The 21,359-nt window shown below is 33.2% G+C and overlaps 3 protein-coding genes across 3 annotated transcripts; 2 read left to right on the top strand and 1 right to left on the bottom strand.

Moving 5' to 3' along the window:
• Positions 1-1,259: 1,259 nt before the first annotated feature.
• Positions 1,260-3,100, bottom strand: LOC123662343 (UPF0692 protein CG33108). The gene is made up of 2 exons (XM_045597196.1): positions 2,453-3,100; positions 1,260-1,706 (listed from the first exon to the last, which is right to left on the bottom strand). The coding sequence occupies exons 1-2, from the start codon at positions 2,935-2,937 to the stop codon at positions 1,385-1,387; spliced, it is 807 nt and encodes a 268-aa protein (XP_045453152.1). The 5' UTR covers positions 2,938-3,100; the 3' UTR covers positions 1,260-1,384.
• Positions 3,101-3,338: 238 nt separating this feature from the next.
• Positions 3,339-21,337, top strand: LOC123662347. Its single transcript, XM_045597200.1, has 12 exons — positions 3,339-3,621; positions 13,522-13,712; positions 15,496-15,671; positions 15,898-16,098; positions 16,498-16,660; positions 17,312-17,481; positions 17,792-17,976; positions 18,373-18,542; positions 18,969-19,076; positions 19,563-19,681; positions 20,486-20,620; positions 21,078-21,337. The coding sequence occupies exons 1-12, from the start codon at positions 3,516-3,518 to the stop codon at positions 21,175-21,177; spliced, it is 1,824 nt and encodes a 607-aa protein (XP_045453156.1). The 5' UTR covers positions 3,339-3,515; the 3' UTR covers positions 21,178-21,337.
• Positions 3,939-5,319, top strand: LOC123662345. Its single transcript, XM_045597198.1, has one exon. The coding sequence runs from the start codon at positions 4,546-4,548 to the stop codon at positions 5,248-5,250; it is 705 nt and encodes a 234-aa protein (XP_045453154.1). The 5' UTR covers positions 3,939-4,545; the 3' UTR covers positions 5,251-5,319.
• Positions 21,338-21,359: the final 22 nt, after the last annotated feature.

Genomic DNA, 21,359 nt, shown 5'->3' with positions numbered 1-21,359 from the left:
TTACGCATATATCATTAAATACTCAATTTCTTTTTGTTTTTACCACAATTTTTTTATCTGTCTTGTCAGTCAACTGGCAACAAGATAAATATCGACAACCGATCAAAAGCTATCTACGATCGGGACTGTTAATGTCGATACATTAATAGTTAAGCGTCATAAGATTATTGATATTTTGATCTTATGGGCGCATACATGTAACTCAAAATATATTTGATTGTAGAAATATTGAATTTTGTAAAATTTAATTGAGTTATGTTTTAAAATACTAAATAATTTTTTTTTTATATAAACTGATAACCAGTTATATATTACAATTTATTAAGAATTGTATTTTTTAATTTCTAAATCTATGGTAAAAACAAAAAGAAATTAAAGTTTTCTAAATTGTTTTAGAGGCCTAGCCAAACGTTTACGTGTAACAGCCTTTGTAAATTTACGTTATCTTCATTTTAATACTAATAGTTGTTCGATGATAAGCTATGAAATATATTTAGTATAATTTTGATCTCATGACTGCTGACTGACTTGGCGATTAAAGTTTTCTAATTGTTTAGTCGTGTGCTGATATTAGAACGATTTAATTGAAATGTATTATAAGAAGGTATTCAATGCAACTTGTAATCATTTATTCTATAACAATATATTCATCACAAGTATAATTTGCCAGATTACGGCTCTTTAATATTCTTTAGTTGTAAACGAGAGTTGTTAAGTTGAATTATTAAGTACAAAAGTATATACATTATATGATTTATGTTATTTATAATATGATTTTATACATCATTTCAAAGCAGTGATGGTGCAATAAACGTCTGTCATTTATTTTACAGGTTTAAGTCAAACGGAAAGTTATTACACTTGGATATGTTTATGCAAGAAAAATGAGATTTATTATTTTATCACAATTTGCAGTATGATTTGTATTTATTGTACAAATAAAATTTTGCATTAAATAGACATTGTATTATTTTGATAATTCCCTTAATAAATACTTCAAAAGTTATCAATTGACCTTTCTAATTGGTAATTAAAATTTGTCTTCAAAAATAAAAACATCTTTACACTGGCATTGTAACAATCATTTTATTCATTAATTAATTATTCTAATTATATGTAACAAATATTGATTATATTTGTAGTGTTGAAATTTATGACAATAAAAATATATTAATAATACTAATATCCATTATTAGATTATTACTGATAATAAATACTCTTTATTGTACACCATAAAGAAACATAACAAAAAAGTCACATACATATAAGAATATAATTATATAATATAACAATATATTTTTCTAGTTGGATATTTTCATCACCATTTAAATTGTGCAATTTAGATTAGATCAAGAATGTTTAAAATATACTATATTGATACAATTTACAAGCCTTTAAATAGTAAAAACTTGTCTCTCAAACCATTTACCTCCCCAATACCACCTTCGGGAAGCACATACTTCAAACCGTCCTCCTGTTTCTTTGGTGAAAATTCCCATAAATTCTTATTACTTTTATCTAAATCGTTCAACGTCCAAGCTGCAAGGAATCTTGATTTTCCATGTCGACACAGGACGTATATATTACTAGAATCAGCAATGTAATCGTCACCGGGGTCTTTTATTACAACTATACCACAGACGAGAGCCCAGTGAGCAGTGTGGCCGTGTCGTAGGCAGGGTGAATGATTGAAATCTGCATCATATCTGTTTATTACTGCTAAGGATACATATTTATTTGAATTAAGGATAATAAATTATTAATATAGCATTTAAAATTTTTACAACATATTCAAAAGAAAATTTATTTGCAAATGGCTATTTTTTAAATAGGCACAAGCTTAAAATTACACTTAAGGCACATAGTAGCCTTGGTTTTTTTATAGCTTGGTCAGCAAACAAGCCTACGGTTCACTTGATGGTAAGCGATTACCGTAGCTTATAGACGTCTGCAAAACCTGGGTCATCGCAAGTGCATTGCCGACCCTATTCCCAATACTGCCCAGGAGCTCTGGTCACCTTACTCACCAACAGGAACATAAGATTGCTTAAGAGCAGTATTATTTAGCTATGATTTATTCTGTAAGGTCGAGGTACCCCAATTGGGTTTCTCTATATTTTGAGCAGGGAATTTCTGCTGTGCCTTACCTCATTTAAGAAAACTTAAAATTACATTTACACTATAATAGAGCAAGCAAAAGCAAGCAAGCAATTAAATTTATTTCAATACTCAGTAGAACTATGGTTTATATTTTTGACTTCTAGCATCGTAAAAACTTTATGAAATTTACAATTAGAGATATTTTTTTTGAATAAATAAATATATAAATAAAATGACTTCTTGACATATTGTTATTTAAGATTTGTCAGAAAAACAACACTAGGAATTGGCATGTAGCGTAGAAAAGAGTATTTTGTAACAAAGCAATATAATTTCAATATTAAAAGGATACGCAATCAGTAAAATAGCACCATTTAATAATTCCAGTATAATTTCTTCACTAAATAGATTCCCAGTCTTTACATAAACATCAACGTTTTTTATTTCCGCCAAACTAATGGCCTTTTCAGCTAACTTAGCCATGTTGTTACAGCTGAACATTTCTCCATTATTACTATAACCATCTATTTTACTTATATCTAGAAGTTCATCGGGCGTGACTTCTCCATTTAATAACATGGATAGAGCAACTAATCCACAGGTTGGTCCTACTTGCATAATTGACTCGAAATGTTTGTATTTGTAATGAAATGGAGCTTCATGTAAACAGATATCATTTTTAGCACAAACTTCCCATAGCTGGGGTTCACGGTTGGCCCATTCGCAAATATCATTGTTATTAAATGTAGGCGAAAAATCTGATAATTTTGGTGGTGAACTATTGCTGGTCGGAATGGATGCCGGTGGTGGGGGCGGCGCTGGGGGTATGGTACACATTTTAACTTAAATTATATAATGCCTTTGTGTATTACGTTACCCTTCTATTTTTAAACCCCATCTTCTGTTTCTTATCTAAACATTTATGACGATTCGTCATTGACGAAATTCAATAGATTCAACCTACAATTGCTTATCAAATCGTTCATTCTCTTTGACACATAACAGCATTAACAGCTGATTGTAAAATTATTTTTTTTTAAATATATAAAACAGTACATTAGGCGATTACGCAAAAAAAAACTTAAAAGAATATGTTAGAAATATATGAATATATTGTTTCTTTCAAATGAAAAATAAATAAAACCATATTTAATTATATTTATTCATTCCTAAATTCTGAACGTATTGTCATACAGATCGATTTTTTTTGGGTGTGGTATTGAGGTCAATACTTAGTTGTCAATTTGTCATTCTTTGACTCATTCTCAATTCTCATTCTTGGAATTCAATTCGTATGGCGTTCTGTTGCAAGTGAAATAATTGATGTACCTAATTGAAGTGCTGTAATTTTAACTTACTGACGCCAAGTGAAAGCTTTCTACTTGCAAAACTGGTTTGAAAACAAGTAATTCATCATGTCGGAGACGCGAAAAAACCATCTCACTATAGATGGGGGCCAAGTAAAAGAGGCGACGGATGAACACGTCGCCTCTTATAAGCCAATTCCGGAGTCTGATACAGGTAATAATGGCATTTTAATCGCAGAATTTATCAAGAAAAACTAACGTTCCTACGTTAGTTACTATGACTACAGTTTAATTTTTAAATTTAATATGAATGAGTACAAGATTAAGGTAAGGACGTAAATCTGATCGAAAATGATTATTATTATTATCATCATCATCGATAATTCTCATAATACTGCAGATATTATTGAGCAAGACAATACTTTTAAGTCGAATTCTTTGTACAAATTTCAATTGTTTAACCTCAGCATTATCAGCTGATCTTTGACATTGAAGCAATTTATGCTTTAAATGTCGTCACGTTTTGTATAAGCCGATCGAATTACGAAGTTACGCTGTTAATATTCTGAATTATATTAATTTTCATTTTCCCATATTATAAATATATATGTAAGGTATACATGTGGTATAACGTTGTTGAAAGTATAGTATTGATGGTGCATTAATTTTATTTCACTTACGATTAAACAATAAATATTTTATAATTTTTAGTTAGCTATATCGTTAAACTTTATTTGGACGGGTTATAAAGCGCTTTCACAGGACGAATGATAGCATAGCAGCGCCATTTTGTCGTTACTGTGCTGACTGATGCAATTTACGTATTATTTTGCGTTTTAACTATATAATTTTCTTTGCATATTTTTATATAATTAAAGAAGTGTTTTTATATAAGAAAAAAAAAATTGATTTTAAAATATTTTATAAAATAGTGATATATCACTATACAAATTTAATGCGATAATATGTCAATGTGTATGCTGTGAACAGAACCAATGAGTTTAGGAAGTTCTTATGAATGTCAATTGAGAAATGGGCCATACTTAACAGGAATGCTTCATGTCCTTATTATAGTTTCATTAGGGTAGTTATATATATGTTCCCATAAATTGAAAAAAAAAATTAAAGATGATCATGAATGGAGAATTTATTTTCAGTTAATGAAATTGAATATATTGAAGCTGATACAGAGTATATGCAGTTGAATCAAACAGAAATCATGGAGACACCTGACGATCCAGATGACCACTGGGACCACGAGAGTACCGCCAGAATGTTAGCTCTGTATTTACAAAATATTGATAAATTTAGAAATCCAAAAATTAGGAAAAAGAATGTCTGGATAGACATAGCTAATGCAGTGGCCAAGGGACCTGATAGTTGTGATAAGAAATTTAGGAATTTAAAACAAACTTATATAAGGTTATTAAGAAAGAAAAACAGAAGTGGAGTTACAGCTTTCAAATGGCCGTATTTTGATATATTTGAAGAAATTTATAGCATTGATGGTGAATATCAACCCGAAATCCAACAAAAGTTACAAGAGGGAACAGCAGATAGAATAAGTAAAGCTTTATTAGAGATAAATACTTCAGCAAAATTTGAAGAGGTTCCAGAAAATGGGGAAACTTCAAATGGACAAACTGAAGAAGTAAAGAGAAAATTACTTAGAAAGAGAAATGCAGAGTTTAGAAAAGCTACAATAGAAATGAGAGATAGACAGAGAGTTGTAGAAGAGAAGTTAGATAGACTAATAAATATTGTAGAAGAGTCAAATAGTATTCAAAGAGAGAGAAATAGATTGTTTCAACAATTTCTCGAAAACTTGAACCAAAATCATTGATTGTTAAGAGTGCTAGTATTTTATAAGTTTATATTTATAATAAGAGAAATAAAAGAGTTTGCAGTAATATAACATCATTCTTATTTTTTGTCAATTTTGGTATTAATTTGTCAGTTAAGGCATGTTCAAATGTCAAATTTATCAAATGAAACATTATAATAAACTTAAACAGGTAATATTTTTAGAGTATAAAAAATTAAAAAATACTAATAAGTAAAAGTAGGTGCTTAAAAGATTACTGGTAAGCACTTTTATGATATACTAACTGCATCTCGCGTTTTCATCCATGTAATTTTCGATCCCGTAGGAATGTCGGGATAAAAGGTAGCCTATGTATTATTCTAGGCTTCCAGCAGTGTACGTACAAAGTTTCAATCAAATTGGTCCAGTACTATTTGTGTGAAAGAGTAACAAACAACTTTCACTATTATTATATTAGGTATTAAATACTAAATCAAAAGAACTGAATACAATTAAATTTTTTCAAGTATTTCATACAAAAAAAAAAAATTAGTACTTACATTATTGTACATTAAAAATGTTATTGAACTTTTTAGAACTACGAACCACTGCATTTAACTAACCAGTCAGTTCACCACAGATAAGGCACAGACAAATAAAGTTTTACTTGATACATTTTTGTATGATACTTACTATCTTCCTCTATTCTCAGGTACAACTTAAATCTTCTTGCACAATAAATCAATAGCTAGGTATATTATTGTACTAAATATGGCAATTATAATTTGATAGAAAGGAGCAGCTCTAGTAGCGCCAGCCAGAGCTCTGTCACCGTGTATTAAAAATTCTGTTTTTAACTCCAGTTTAAAACAAATCCTTGTTCGTATCGTATTTTCTAGAAGACAAGTTTGTCTTAATATGAGAATACGCATAATACCGCTTACCGTGTATTGACTTACTATCTTGGTAGTACTTTACCTACTAGCAGTTTGGAGACTTGAGACGGTCGCTTGGTATAATGTGGGGCTACTGGAAACAACACAGACGCTCAGCCTGCGAAAATCTTCTGAATGACCTGTACAAATATTGGTTACATTTTATAGTACAGCATTATGTGATGTCTCTCAAATACTGTTTGTGTTGTTATGTATATTATTTCGTGCAGTGTTTCCAAGACGATTAATTGATCATTGCAATTGATGGTTTAATTGGACGATAAAAGCAGTATTTACGTAATTGAGAGTCATTGACGAAAATTCAAATGACATACATTGATGGGCGGTTATAAGCTCCCATTTTTCGTTTACGAGGTGTCCTCGAGAGACTCCCTACGCGCAAAAACGTTTTGTAAGATGCAGACTACGTAAATAACACATCTAATTAATGGTTCCTTAAAAGTAGCTGTTAAGTCGCACTTCAAGACGCATTCTACGTCGTTCTGCGGACTGCGAAGTCCGCGCGTCTCGTGACTGCCGCAGTTGCCATTTTTTCTACAAACTATAAATTTACCTCTATTTTTTTTTCTATTTATTACGAAATAAGTTTGGTTAGTAACACGACTGCTCGCTTTTAAGGTGTCTAAGATTTAAATGACGATCTCAATATGTGATAAAATATATCCTATAGGATGATTCATATTTTTTATACAAAAAAAGGGAAAAGCGAAGATAGTAGGTACTACCTGAATATAAAAATACATTAATATGCAATTATATGCACATACATTATATTGCACATACCTAATGGGCACTATCGAATTTGAATCTGCGACTGGCAAGCACATTCACATAAGACCGTCCAGGACTGGCCAGAACCGACAAAAACTTCCGACTATAAACCGGATTCCACGATACACAAAGTCGATCCTAGAGCTTTTTTTGCTTTCCCATACGTGAAAAAAATAACTGAAAGTGAATATTTTGTACCAGTACCTCGGAAAATTTAGTAATGAGGTACATATTTGCTTCTGATGGTCTCAAACAGATTCTGAAGTGGGTCACGCCTATTTGTTTACTCCTTGTTAAGAGAGTACACATTCTTATGATCCAGATAGTGAAGCTCATTACAACTGTGGGTTTCTTCCACACAATATCGATCCGTTTCGGTGGACTGCTTTCTATTAGTGTTCCGTATGTGGGGCTTTCAAACTCGCACTATCTATTTAAAAAATAGAACAACGGGTTTTAATTATTTCTTTAAATATCTGTTACAATTTCGTTCTTTTTTGTCTGTGCCAAATGATGTGAATTTTTAAAAAATAATAATGGTTAAAATGAATTTAATTGTTGTGATTATTTTTTCTTTTTATATAGCTTAAAAAAGTGATTTTATATAGATTGTAGTTAAGTGCCTTTAACATTTTTTCTAAATACTTATACAAATATCATTACCTTTAGCTTAATTTTACTCCATTAAGGGAATTTAATTATTATTTACAATTGTATATTTGCTATTCCAAACAATCGAGTTGAGATAAAAGTTTAGTAATAAGTTTCTAATTTCTAAATTCTAAGGATTAATTACCTTATGATGAACTTAATTCGGCCTTAATTACATTTTAAATGACGTTCAACTCACATATAATATAAGCTTTGTTCAAATTGTACACAACTGAGGGGGATGTAATTTTTGCACAAAAAACATTGCAGTCAAGTCCAGACTGTGCAGCATTCCATCTTGATTCGTGGAACAAACGAAAAATAAAGGAACCTGTTGTAGGGATCAGCGGAAATGCAACTTTATACGGAGTTTATTTTAAATATAATTCTTAGCCACTGACTTTGTTACAATGTTAGAAAAAATATTAATGTAATTAATTAAATGAAAATTATAAATATTATTTAAGTTAGAAATATGATTATGAAACTTAGAAAAAAATATTTTTAACTAAAGACGATTTTTAACCGACTTCCAAAAAAGGAGGAGGTTCTCAATTCGACTGTATTTTTTTTTTTTTTTTTTTTTTTTTTTTTTTTTTTTATGTATGTTACATCAGAACTTTTGACCAGGTAGACCAATTTCGACAAATTTTGTTTTAATCGAAAGGTGGTGTGTGCCGATTGGTCCCATTTAAATTTATTTGAGATCTAACAACTACTTTTCGAATTATATCTAATAATGCGTTTTTACTTGACGCTTTTTTCGTCGACCTACGTTGTATTATACCACATAACTTTCTACTGGGTGTACCGATTTTGATAATTCTTTTTTTGTTGGAAAGGGGATATCCCTAGATTGGTACCATGATAAGGAAACCAGGATCTGATGATGGGATCCCAGAGAAATCGAGAGAAACTCTTGAAAATCCGCAATAACTTTTTACTGGGTGTATCGATTTTGATAATTTTTACTTTAATCGAAAGCTGATGTTTATCATGTGGTCACATATAAATTTTATCGAGATCTGATAACTACTTTTTGATTAATCTTTGATAACGCGTATTTACTTGACATTATTTTCGTCACCTTACGTTGTATTATACCTCATAACTTTTTACTGGGTGCACCGATTTTGACGTTTCTTATATAAATTAAAAGCTACTATTCGTCACGTGGTCCCATTCAAATTTAATTGAGATTTGATTCGTAATTTGTGAGTTATATCTAATATTGCGTATTTACTTGACGGTTTTTTCGTCACCCTACGTTGTATTATACGTTATATCTTTTTACTGGGTGCACTGATTTTGATCTTTTTTGTATAAATCAAAAGCTAATACTTGTCATGTTGTCCGTTTTAAATATGATTGAGAAATAATGAGCAATTTTTGAGTAATCTTTGATGACACGTATTTACATGACGATGTTAAGACGACTGTGGTCATGTTCAATACTTTGCCACAACGCCATCTATCAAAATGTTATGAAATTACTTCGTTCACTATCGATCAAATTACAATATTCCACTAGAGTAGAGAGTAGCAGTTTATTCGTTATAAATATATTTGAGCTTTTAATTTTTGAGTTATCGCTAATACTGGGTATTTACTTGGCTATTTTACGTCGACCAACGTTATATTAACCTCATTACTATTTTACTGGGTGGACCGATATCGATGATTCTTTTTTTAATCGATAGGTGGTGCTTGTCATGTGGTCCCATTTAAATATAATTGAGATTTGACTCGAACTTTTTGAGCTATATCTGATATGGCGTATTTACTTGACTGTTTTTGGAGTTTTCTCCTTAAGAATCGATTTTCATTTAAGGCCCCGGAATGAAAAAATTGAACAGTAAAATCTACTGAACGAATGACCTTGTTAGAGATGGCGTTCAGACGTTTTCTAATAACGCAACTAGGTTCCGATAGATGGCGTTATTGCATTCATTTATTTACAATTTGATATAGTAATAATATATTTCTTAGACTAGTAAGCCTTTTTGTGCCTATTTAGACAGTTGATCTGAAGGGGTAAACTCCAGTCGTGCATCGGAGCTGTGTGAAAACATGAACATTACATATTTTTAATAAAAAAGATATAAACCGTAATTCAATATAAATCCGCTTCAACTAAAAAACCCGCCGTAATAAGCGATGTCAGCGCTTCGCGCGAATCGACGACGGGCCTTTTATGAAATTTCTGCCTACAATCGCTAACAAAATGTTAGAAATAACAGTAGAACATTATATAATTCTACAATTTTATAATGTCGCGTTATATGGAATACGAACAAAGTATTACTATTTTTTCGTCGATCTACGTTGTATTACTCTTCGATGTAATTGAAGTCGGTTTTTTTTTCGTTTGCGAGCAAACACAATTATGTCCTGTAAAATCATTTTAAATTAAAAGTTTTCAGTAAGTATATCGCGTTCATATTTTAAGATTCAGTTGTTTATGTACAGTGACAATGATAAATGTGATAATTAACATTGGCGAGAATAACTTAAAGATTTCCAAACAAAGTTGAATAAAAATAACTGCGCCAAAGTAAAAAAGAAAACATTATAGATTTTTTTAAAAAAGCCAATAAAATTTAAGTAAAATTTATCTTTGTAATTTAAATACTAACAACCAGTCTGATGTAGTGGTGCGAGTAGTCGCCTAAAAAACGACAGTTTGCGGGTTCGATTTCTGTTCAGGATAGATATTTGTATTTGTACAAATATTTCTTTCCGGTTTAGATATGTGTCCTTGTGGGTCTCACCGTGCACGTTATCCGTCGGTCCCGGTTGTTATTGTAACATGTAACCTGAAATACCTGATAGCGATCGTTACTCATAGTAGGGAACATATCCACCAGTGTGATGTTGCAGGCTGAATGCAATTTATATATACTCAAATTGTTGTTATAATACTCGTAGAATTTTAAATAGGTAGTTTTATGTATTATTGTAGTCAAATCAAACCTATATAAATTTACATGTAATATGTAAAACGCAATATATTCGGTTCTAATCAGTCTACACAGGCTTAATCATAGTTTAACCACACCTGTTTTTATTTACTTTATTTTAAATTTTGCATCAATAACACTATTAAAGGTCAATATTTGTTATAAAATTAACACTAAGTTACGGAACCCCGATCTGTAGTCGTTGGTCAAGTATGCGCGTATCTTAGCGTTTAACTCGAGTTCGTCGTCCAAGATTCAATAACTCTTAGACCATCGGCGGTTGCAGACGTATTACTTGTGAGTAAATACCTGCCTATTATTTTTAATATGTCACTGTGACTGTAAATTATTTTCGGTTTTCCATTACTTCTTTTACTTTTTAACCCATTTAACTTTAACAGTAATGGAATAAAATAGGATTTAATAGTGATTGATCGTTAAATTTTTGATACTTTAACTTTCTTTTTATGTATATTTTATAAAACAGTAAATTCTTTGGTCAATTCGTCTATTTTAAAATTATATTGTTTTTATCTTTTATTATTCTTGTTAATTTTGGAATAAGAAGACTTGATGCCATAATTATTTCCCCTTGCGTCATGCGTGAAGCGTTTGCGAACTGTGTCACTATGTGGAATATCTCTTCTATGTGTTGAAGGGAAAGTTGGAAAGTTTATTAATCTTATTTATTGAAGTTAGTGATTATTTTAATTTCAATTGTTTATATGCGAAGATTTTTTTTTGTTATAGTTTTTAACGTTGTTTTAGTTGTATGTATGTATATTTATACGCATTACTTTATTTTAATCAAAAAACAAATAAAAAGGCTTCTAAAGCTCTTTTAAATTTCACAAATTATTTTGTTAGTCTGTAATAAATTAATTAAAGTAAATGTAAATATACAACTTATTCGAAATGTAGACTGCTGAGAAGAATCGTCAATCTCTAAATCATCTTTATACCTATAGGTTTCGGCCTTTTCAACTTGTAAGGTTAAAATTTATGCTATCACAAACCAAATTAATGTTATAAAGAATATGTAAAATGCATCAAATATCAGAATTGGTAAAACAATAAAAATAAGGCATCATAAACTGTAACAAAACAAGTACATCCGTACCTACGCACATTAAGATACGCAATCTCACTCACACTATAGTATCCTTACCAAAGATTCTATGACAATGGTACCCAATATATTGCCAGAGGAACCGTAATCGTATAGATAATTGTGTTTGCTCGCAAACGAAAAAAAACCGACTTCAATTACATCGACGAGTAATACAACGTAGATTGACGAAAAAATAGTCAAGTAACTACGCGTTATCAAAGATTACTCAAAAAGTAGTTATCAGATCTCGATAAAATTTAAATGTGACCACATGATAAACATCAGCTTTCGATAAAATTAAAAATTATCAAAATCGGTACACCAAGTAAAAAGTTATTGTGGATTTTCGAGAGTTTCCCTCGATTTCTCTGGGATCCCATCATCAGATCCTCGTTTCCTTATCATGTACCAAACTAGGGATATCTCCTTTCCAACTAAAAAAGATTTATCAAAATCGGTACATCCAGTAGAAAGTTATGCGGTATAATACAACGTAGGTCGACGAAAAAAGCCTCAAGTAACAACGCATTATTAGATACAACTCCAAAAGTAGTTGTTAGATCTCAAATTAATTTAAATGGGACCAAATGACATACAACACCATTCGATTAAAAAAAATTGTCGTAATCGGTCCACCCAGTCAAAAGTTCTGAAGTAACATACATAAAAAAATACAGTCGAATTGAGAACCTCCTCCTTTTTTGGAACTCGGTTAAAAACAAAGAGACGGCAACGTTCATGTATAAATTTTAGGCAAATTAGAAATAGGTCAAAAAGTTTACGTGATTATAAACGTTAAGCTTAATTATGCTATAAATCGTGGCAGTTCCAAAATAAAAAAAAATATATATATAATTCTGATTTATAAAATTAAATTACATGACCTGAAATATAAACCTTTAACTTACAAGTCCATAATCACGAAAAACGTTAAAATGAAAATGTTTATTTTCGTCATAAGATGATTACAAACACTTAACAAACGCCAGAAAAATTCTACATTTAAAAGAAATAGAATAAAATAGTCATAGTAGCAAAACATTTCGAAATTGTTACAATATTAACATTAGGTACATTACTAACTTAGGTAATGTAGCCAGTACTATGCAATAAATAACGATATTTTTATTTTGATCTAGTCTCTAGTGTATCTGTAGACATCGCCTATTTTTATTATTGTCATTATGTCATCGGCTTTATTAAATATTACAACAAATTACTTAACCTAAAGGACCCAGTGTTGGCCGAGAGAAAAAAAGCCGGAGGAAAAACTATCGGTACTCTTTTCCAAATTTAAATGCGTTATACAAAAAGTAACAAAATCTACACTATGAGTATGAAATGACCAGGACTAACACGAGACAGCCAATCGTGTGTACCGAAATCACCACATGGCCACCTGCTTACAAAACTTGGAACTCTATATCTAATGACGGAGCGAGATATAATAGAGATAGCCTGGTCATGCAAAATTCGATCTAATTCCTTTTCATCGTTAAGATCTTCATTGATATCGTAATAATCTTTTCTACACAAAGTTCGCTATGAAAGGAAACGCAGCTGGAATCTTATTATATATCAAAATAGACATTCCTATAAAGGAACGACTTTTTATTTATGCTGGCATTAAGGAATCCTGAGTGTTACATTATTTAAGGCATGTCAACACATCACAGGGGTTATCTGTGCATGTCGATCACTACGGCTAACAAACGATTGCCTATTTTTACGTATATAGGTACATAATAATTTCATAAATATACTGTGATGCGAAGAACTTTTCCAGAGATTCTTTACATTCATTCGTTGAAATCTATTTCATGAAATAAAACATTTAATAATATAATTAATTTTTTTTTAGATTTCCGGACATCCAAGACAAGTATACATAAGTCCAAGGAGAAGCTATCGGCTGACGGTGCAGAGGAGAAGCTTCTTCAGAAGGAAGACGAGGCCAAGATCATTACCCGAGTAGACATGGCTGACGTCAAGTATGTGGTCGGCGACCACAGGAACGGCGATGCCAAAATCGAGCTCGACGCTAACAAAAAGGTAAATTTGCTATTTTTGGCAAAATATGACCAAAAATTATTAGAATTATCCGACATAGGCACATACCTTGGTTGAACTTAAAATTGCGTAAAATTCTAAGGAAGTCCAAAGTGTTTCAGAATTAAATGAGTAGTCCTCAGTAGCGAAGTTAACCGGCTTTGGTTTCTATTTTCTTACAAAAAGGAGGATTTTTATAGGGTAGAACGGTAAATAATTCAAATGTTCAACGTCAGATGATGGAGATGACACAATTGAAACGATTGATGAAAATCGAGAATACTTCAATTAAAATTTGAAAACATTTTAGACGAGACTAAAGCGTAGTGTAGTAATTATAGGCGAGGATATATTTTATTTTCTGGATAGTACTGTGATAAATTGTACCCCACTGTTGGGCATCTAGCCACGCCTGACTAGGGATGTCATTTCAACGTTAAGCATATCTAATTTTACATATTTTAATATGGCTAAGAAGATGTACTTGAAATGGCTCTTCTAGATTTATTGACCTTGATGGCTCCTAACAACAGATTGTCAGATACCACTTGAAAAAGATAAGACTAAAAGATAATTTTAAGCCTTTAAACGCGTCATCTTTCGATTTGTTGATTTCGACAGTATTTGTCACAAATCACTTACTCGTAACATTTTGTTTTTAAATTGAACTGTCTATTTACAATACTTGACAGATCAGCTTTTCAGTTACCAAGAAATAATTTGATACCTGCACATTTCGTAAACAATGAAATATGCTGTAATGTGACTACCATAGTAATTATATTATACTAGCTTCTGTCCGCGACTTTGTCCGAGTGGAATAGTTATTACTTTGGGCTAAAGATAACTTTAACCCAAATAAACTGTTTACGCAGCGCACGCAGCGGAAGTTCTCAAAAAGAAAAAAACCCGATTTTGAAAAGTTCTTCATTGGTGCTCCGCTCCTATTGGTTTTAGCGTGATGATAGGCAATAGCCTATCTCGATAAATTGGCTATCTAACACTTAACGAATTTTTCAAATCGGACCAGTAGCTCCTGAAACAAACAAACTTCAGCTTTATTATATTAGTTAAGATTATTAGTAATTTAATTTAGGTATAATTTTTTTCCTATTATTTAATCACGTTTTTTGCACACTAATAGGATAGAGAAAACACTGATAAAAATTTTAAACTATCGACTTGAGTATAGCGATTTCTTCCAGGCACACTTAGGGCGAGGAACTAACTATGAGGTAAAAACGGAAAGAGCGCTAACGATAAAAAAGCAAATATGTATACTATCACATTTATATAATATAAATGTGTACTCAAATACGTATGTAAATTAAGACCAATAAACATACATACATAATAAACAATATTATGAATAAAAAAAAGCCAAAATAGCGATATAACAAATAATAATAATATAGGTAGATATATCGTGCCTGAGTCCGAAGCTGTTATAATAAATTACACTAGAATTGTTTCCCGATATCGATTATGTCTAAGAAATAGTTTTGGATAGTAATTTTTTCATTATACTTACTGTTCGATTAAGGTCTAAGCATATTTTTTGTGCTTATTCTTTTCAAGATAAACTTCATTAATTCAATTCAATTTGGATTATAGAGACTTATTGCGATTTATATTTTGAAAATCTCGATATTTCGGTGTCGTTGTAGGCGCCGTGGTCGCAAGTGAGATATCAGAGTTTGCAAAGTATTAATCGCGGTTAGTTCCTTAGAATCCATAGTGTTGATAGTGGTCGTGAAAATATTTAAAAACTTAATTCGATTCGTAGCAATTCTCCGGCCTGACGAAGGAAGAACTGATGAAGTATGCGGAGGATCCGTTCTGGGTGCGTCTGCGCTGGTTCATGTTCGTTTTGTTCTGGGCGCTGTGGCTGTGCATGTTGGCCGGCGCCATCGCGATCATTGTGCGAGCGCCCAAGTGTGCCCCACCGACTCCACGGACGTGGTAACTTTTTTGAGATTTTTTTCTAAATTTCTGTACGTTCATTTTTATTTCAAATTCTGAACTGATATAATGTTAATTGTCATTGATCGGCAATTTTGGTAAATTTTGATAATTCTGATGATAAGTCGACCTTTAGAAAATCTTTCTGGGGCCTTCTTGTTAGCTCTTTTTTTTTTAAGTGAAAATTTAACATTGGTCTTTACTAAATAATGGCATATCTTCTAAGGTATGAAAAGGGCCCGTTAGTGGATATGTCGACGATAGAAGATTACAGCGAAATCGAAGCTTCTTTACCGTTGCTCGAGAAGGCTAAAGTGTCTGGAATCTTCGCTTTCACCTGTAAGGATACGTATGAAGTGTTAGAGGACTCTAGTTGTATCGATCGGTTCAAGGAATTCGTTGTTAAGGCCAAGAACGTTGGAGTCAGGTAAGTTAAATTTTTTTTATACAATAGTAAATATGTATATATTTTTTAATGTCCCCCAATGTTATTTTTATTTAATTATACATATATTGTTACCAACACAAATACATGAGTTATCATTACTGTCTTAAATATAATAATAAATAGTGTGGTACAATAGTCATATTGGACTTGTGACTAATTAGTGTTTTCTTCAAGTCGTTAAAAATGAAAGAAAATAAATTGAATTACTATTATTTATAATTGTTTTCTAAATGACGTTGAGTGTGGGCAGAATGCTTTTTATTATGAACATACTACCTCTTTTTTTAATTTTAATATAATATAATATTATAACAACTTTTATAATTTTATGACACAAATTACACTTTATTTTTGAAATATTTACTTTTTGTCAACAAGGGTTATCGTGGATCTGACAGCAGGCTTCGTGTCAAAGACTCACAAGTGGTTCCAGATGAGCGAGAACCGATCTTCTGAATACAGTGACTACTTTGTTTGGGCTAAAGGCAATGAATATGACCCAGAGAAGCTGAGCACGCAACCGAAACCACCAAACAGATGGGTAAGTTTAAGATAATATGTGCTTGAGTTAATGTCACAACATACGTTTCATTGAGATAGGGCACAGCAGGGTATGAGGCAATATCCTGCTCAAAATCTGGAGAATTTCAACTTTCAAAATCACACCTAAATAATACTGCTCTCGAGTAGTGTTATATTTATGTGATAAGTAAGGGGACCAGAGCTCCTAGGGAGGTTAGGGGGGTAGGGTCGGCAACGCGCTTGCGACGGTGCTGGTGTTGCAGGCGTGTCTATATGCTACGGTAACCTACAATTGCGTCACAGAACATTTATAGTAAAATTATGTATATTCACAAAAATATAAATTATTTTGACATACAAAGTAACAATCACACTCTAAACACGAGAAGGAATGACAGAATAACTCTGTTTCGGGCAGGAAAAAGTAAAGGTAGCTTCATGTTAACCATGATAAATATTAAAAAACGAATATAATTTAAATTTTTTGAATTTTGTTTTTTTTTTTTTTTTCTCTTATAACGTATCTTGTCCTGACAATAACGAGCAAAAAAAAAAGAATTATCCAATTTGGTGCTGTCATTAATGAACTTACATTTTGGAGATTAATTTTTCTTTCTATGAGATTGTACGTATAAATCGCATAGTACTACTTTTCACGTCTTAATTTTAGGTATCAACTCTCGATGAACCCGCTTGGTCATGGAGCGAAAAACGCCAGGAGTACTACCTGCACATGTATGCAGAAGATCAACCAGATCTCAACTTTGCTAATGTCGAAGTAGTTCGTAAGTTCGACGCTGTTATCAAGCTGTGGATGGAGGCCGGTGCTAGCGGAATCAGGTGAATATATAAACGCTTCACAATCCACGGTTTTAGGATGTTTGTTTGGATTTAGAAACACTAAAAAATGTAAATACAACTGCATACAAACATTTGTTATGAGTATTGTAATAGCAAATTTTTCTAATTATTGTGACTGTATGTCGTCAATAGGGAATGGAACTTATATAAAAACTAGCGACTCGCCCCGGCTTCGCACGGGTGCAATGGTGATACTAGATATAAAATAAATATAAAATAAAATAAATAAAAAATATAATAAATACAATATATACGCAAAAAATGTGTTTATTAACGATATTACCCGCAGGCTGCACAAGGCGCGCGAGCTGCACGCCAACGAGTGGCTGGCGGAGGAGCGGCCGGCGGGCGCGGGCGCGCGCGGCGCCGACCACACGCAGCGCGACTTCTGGCGCAACCAGCACTCCGCCGACGCGCCCGCCGTGGACGCGCTGCTGGCGCACTGGGGCGCGCTCGTCGGGCCCGCCGGTGAGCGTGCAGGGCTCTGGCTGTAATATATGTCGGAGCGCGACTTCTGGCGCAACCAGCACTCCGCCGACGCGCCCGCCGTGGACGCGCTGCTGGCGCACTGGGGCGCGCTCGTCGGGCCCGCCGGTGAGCGTGCAGGGCTCTGGCTGTAATATATGTCGGAGCGCGACTTCTGGCGCAACCAGCACTCCGCCGACGCGCCCGCCGTGGACGCGCTGCTGGCGCACTGGGGCGCGCTCGTCGGGCCCGTCGCTTATTTTAATACTTTGCAATGCTTTTGCAAATATTGAACATACAATCTTTATTTGTGACATTCCATTTCCCCATACAAGACATACACACTTTATTTGCATATGAAACATGTAAGACCTACTCATAACATTATAAACGATATCTCCCCAGATGACACAGTGTTCACGATAGCCGAGACCGGCCCGCACGTCGAGCTGTTCCTGTTGGAGCGCAACACGTCTGCCCTGCGGCCGCCCTCCGCCGCGCCCGTTAAATTTAAAGACTCGTACTCCGCATACAACCAGCTAATCAAGTTTATGGCGCGCCGGCCCGCGCTACAGGTATGATTCACACTATGAGCAGCTATAATTGTGTTTGCTAGCAAACGAAAAAAACTGACTTCGATTACATCGACAAATAAATACGACGTAGGTAACCGGTAAAACAGTCAATTAAGTATGCATTGTTATAGATAATTCAAAAACTAACTTTCAGATCTTGATCAAATTTAAATGTGACTACATCCCCTGGACACACCTTCCTTCCTTTATTGAAGTTGGTTAAAAATAACAATATGGATATAATGTGTGGCGGTCGTTAATAGCTACGTCTATCGTGGCAGTGATTGATAAACAAATCCATTTCATAAATATTTATTTTAAACTGATAATTTGCTCTTGAATTACGAATTGGAGATTTTTGGGACTTATTCTTAAGAAAAAAAAAAAAAAAAAGAAATTAAGTGTTAAAAAAAAAATATATTTCAGTTAAGCACTCAGGATGGTGCAGATGAAGAGTTAGCAATGTTCTCGATGGTACTGCCGTCGACACCGGTACTTAGCCTCGAACAGATTGGATACAACAACACATTAGCTGTGAGTACTATTATTTATTCAATAAGTTGTCCTTTTTTTATTAAATTCTATGGTAAATATTGATGGATACATCAATATAGTAATCCAGCAGCCACCGCCTGTTTTAGTAATTAATAACAGGTTGAATCTTTGTGAATATATTCGGTGTCACGAGACGCCCAACGCTTTCCTGTGAAAATTGATGTTAGAGGTAGCTATTTTTAGTACGCAGATACAAAACGTGTCAAGTCGGGGGGTTTTGAAATTGTCTGAAGCTGGTTTCGTTTCGCTCATTTGTCGCTAGAAAAAAACTTTTTTTCTATGAATATTGAGGTAACTATTTGTACAAAGAAACGGCTGTATAGTTCTACAATTTAGTGGTATATTTTTCAAGCCCTATATACGTAGAAACTGTCCATTATATGGTAACAATTTTTTCATTCGTATGATGATTTCATTATGGATGGTGTAATGTTAAAGGTTATATAATCTGTGGTATTTTTCCAGAGCGAGGCTTTGCTTCACGCAGTGGCTTTGCGTGAGGACGCTAGCATACAACACGGAGAATTCGCACTTGCGATCGCGCCCGTGCGTAACTCCAGCAAAACTGTGTTTGCGTGCGCACGGTCAGTGTTCAACTACCTTCATATCTCATACATAAACTTTTTATTGTAATAACTCAGTACTGAGGCAGTCTATAATGTTCCTTAATAACAAAAATAAATACATTTCATCATCATCATCACTTCAGCCTATCGCAGTCCACTGTTGGACATAGGCCTCCAAAAATTCGCGCCATTTTGGCGCGGAATCATGTGTGTTGCCCATAGTCACCACGCTGGGCAGGAGGGTTGGTGACCGCAAGGCTGGCTTTGTTACATCAAAGACACTGAAATGAAAATACATGTGCACATAAAAAAAAAAATAGAAATGTTACAATAATTTTGTATATTAAAATGCACACTGGACCGACCGATTTTAATAGTCATGATATTCCAGAAATTATTATTTGTGTAGTATTACGTACACATTTACTTTCATTTTTTTTTTATCTATACAAATAAATAAAATTGAACTGTCTGTTTGTAATATTAAAATATTCGCTTTTTACTAAATGCCTATGGATGTATACACGGTACATATACTAAAATAACATTTTTTATAATTTGTGTCTGTCTGTTTGTACCGGCTAATCTCTGAAACGGCTGGACCGATTTCGACAGGAGTTTCACTGGCAAATAGCTGATATAATAAGGAGTAACTTAGGCTACTTTTAGTTTAGAAATTTTATTTATTTTATAAATCTGAATTGAACAATAACTTTTTTGTTAAATTCCACGCGGACGAAGTTTCGTGCACAGCTACTAATTAATATAATTAATTAACTTAGTTAAATCAGTGCAGTGAATTTAATAAACATAACTCCCTAGGTGGAAGCGCGGTCACACAGGTTACGTGGGGCTGTACAACAGCCGTACAGAGGATGTGCGTGCTGACTTGCGCGCTGTACGCTCGCTGCCCGCCGCGCTCGCCGCGTACTTGGGGCCGCGGGCCAACGGCACCAGGTAACAGATTCATTACTTATGATGATATGTATTATATAATTAAACTAGCTGACCTGGCAAACTTTGTATCGCCTTATTTTTTTTCTTAAATATAATAATTACATATATCAAAACAAAATATACCCTATCTTTCAAGTTGGATCAAACTGCACACGGCGTGCAAATTTGATTAAAATCGGTTAAGTAGTTTAAGAGTTCATCGCGGACAAACATTGTGACACGAGATTTATATATATTAAGATGATGAAGACAGACGTTCTCTTGTCTTACGACTGTCAAACTCGTAAAGTTAGTTTCTGAGCATTTTTTTTTAAATTTTCTTATCTGTAAGAATATTCTATAAGGTATTAGAAAAAAAAGAGTGCTAAACTTGTCTAGCCGTATTTGAGTTTGGCAACACATTTAGTGATTAATTTTATTATTGATATGATTTATATATTATGCAATTTTTCCACAGACACATCAAGGAGGGTCTGGTGAATAGTGATGACGTGTTCGTCCCGGCGCGTTCTACCGTTATACTCTCCTACGTGCCTAACACTGCAGCCGAGGATTAAAATATAAAATAACGCCTATTTCACGCATTCATTGAATATTAATAAATGCGACTAAGCTTTGCCTTCCCTGAAGTCGCTTGTGAAAGCGACCGCTTTTTCCCATTTTGCATTTAATTTTTATAATTTGAACAAAACAAATAAAGTTTGATTGACGGTTTTATTAGTATTTTTATTTAAATAAA

This window comes from Melitaea cinxia, chromosome 18 (genome assembly GCF_905220565.1).
Source record: "Melitaea cinxia chromosome 18, ilMelCinx1.1, whole genome shotgun sequence".
Taxonomy (NCBI): Eukaryota; Metazoa; Arthropoda; class Insecta; order Lepidoptera; family Nymphalidae; genus Melitaea; species Melitaea cinxia.
This window is presented reverse-complemented; position numbering and strand designations above follow the sequence as displayed.

Bases quoted from the DNA above. Each gene is read 5' to 3' on its own strand.
- LOC123662343 (XM_045597196.1), bottom strand. From the start codon at position 2,937: ATGTGTACCATACCCCCAGCGCCGCCCCCACCACCGGCATCCATTCCG. The intron at 1,707-2,452 runs GTATCCTTTTAA...AGTAATAAACAG, and splicing joins GGTGCTATTTTACTGATTGC to ATATGATGCAGATTTCAATC.
- LOC123662347 (XM_045597200.1), top strand. From the start codon at position 3,516: ATGTCGGAGACGCGAAAAAACCATCTCACTATAGATGGGGGCCAAGTA. The intron at 3,622-13,521 runs GTAATAATGGCA...ATTTTTTTTTAG, and splicing joins AATTCCGGAGTCTGATACAG to ATTTCCGGACATCCAAGACA. The intron at 16,661-17,311 runs GTAAGTTTAAGA...TCTTAATTTTAG, and splicing joins CGAAACCACCAAACAGATGG to GTATCAACTCTCGATGAACC.
- LOC123662345 (XM_045597198.1), top strand. From the start codon at position 4,546: ATGGAGAATTTATTTTCAGTTAATGAAATTGAATATATTGAAGCTGAT.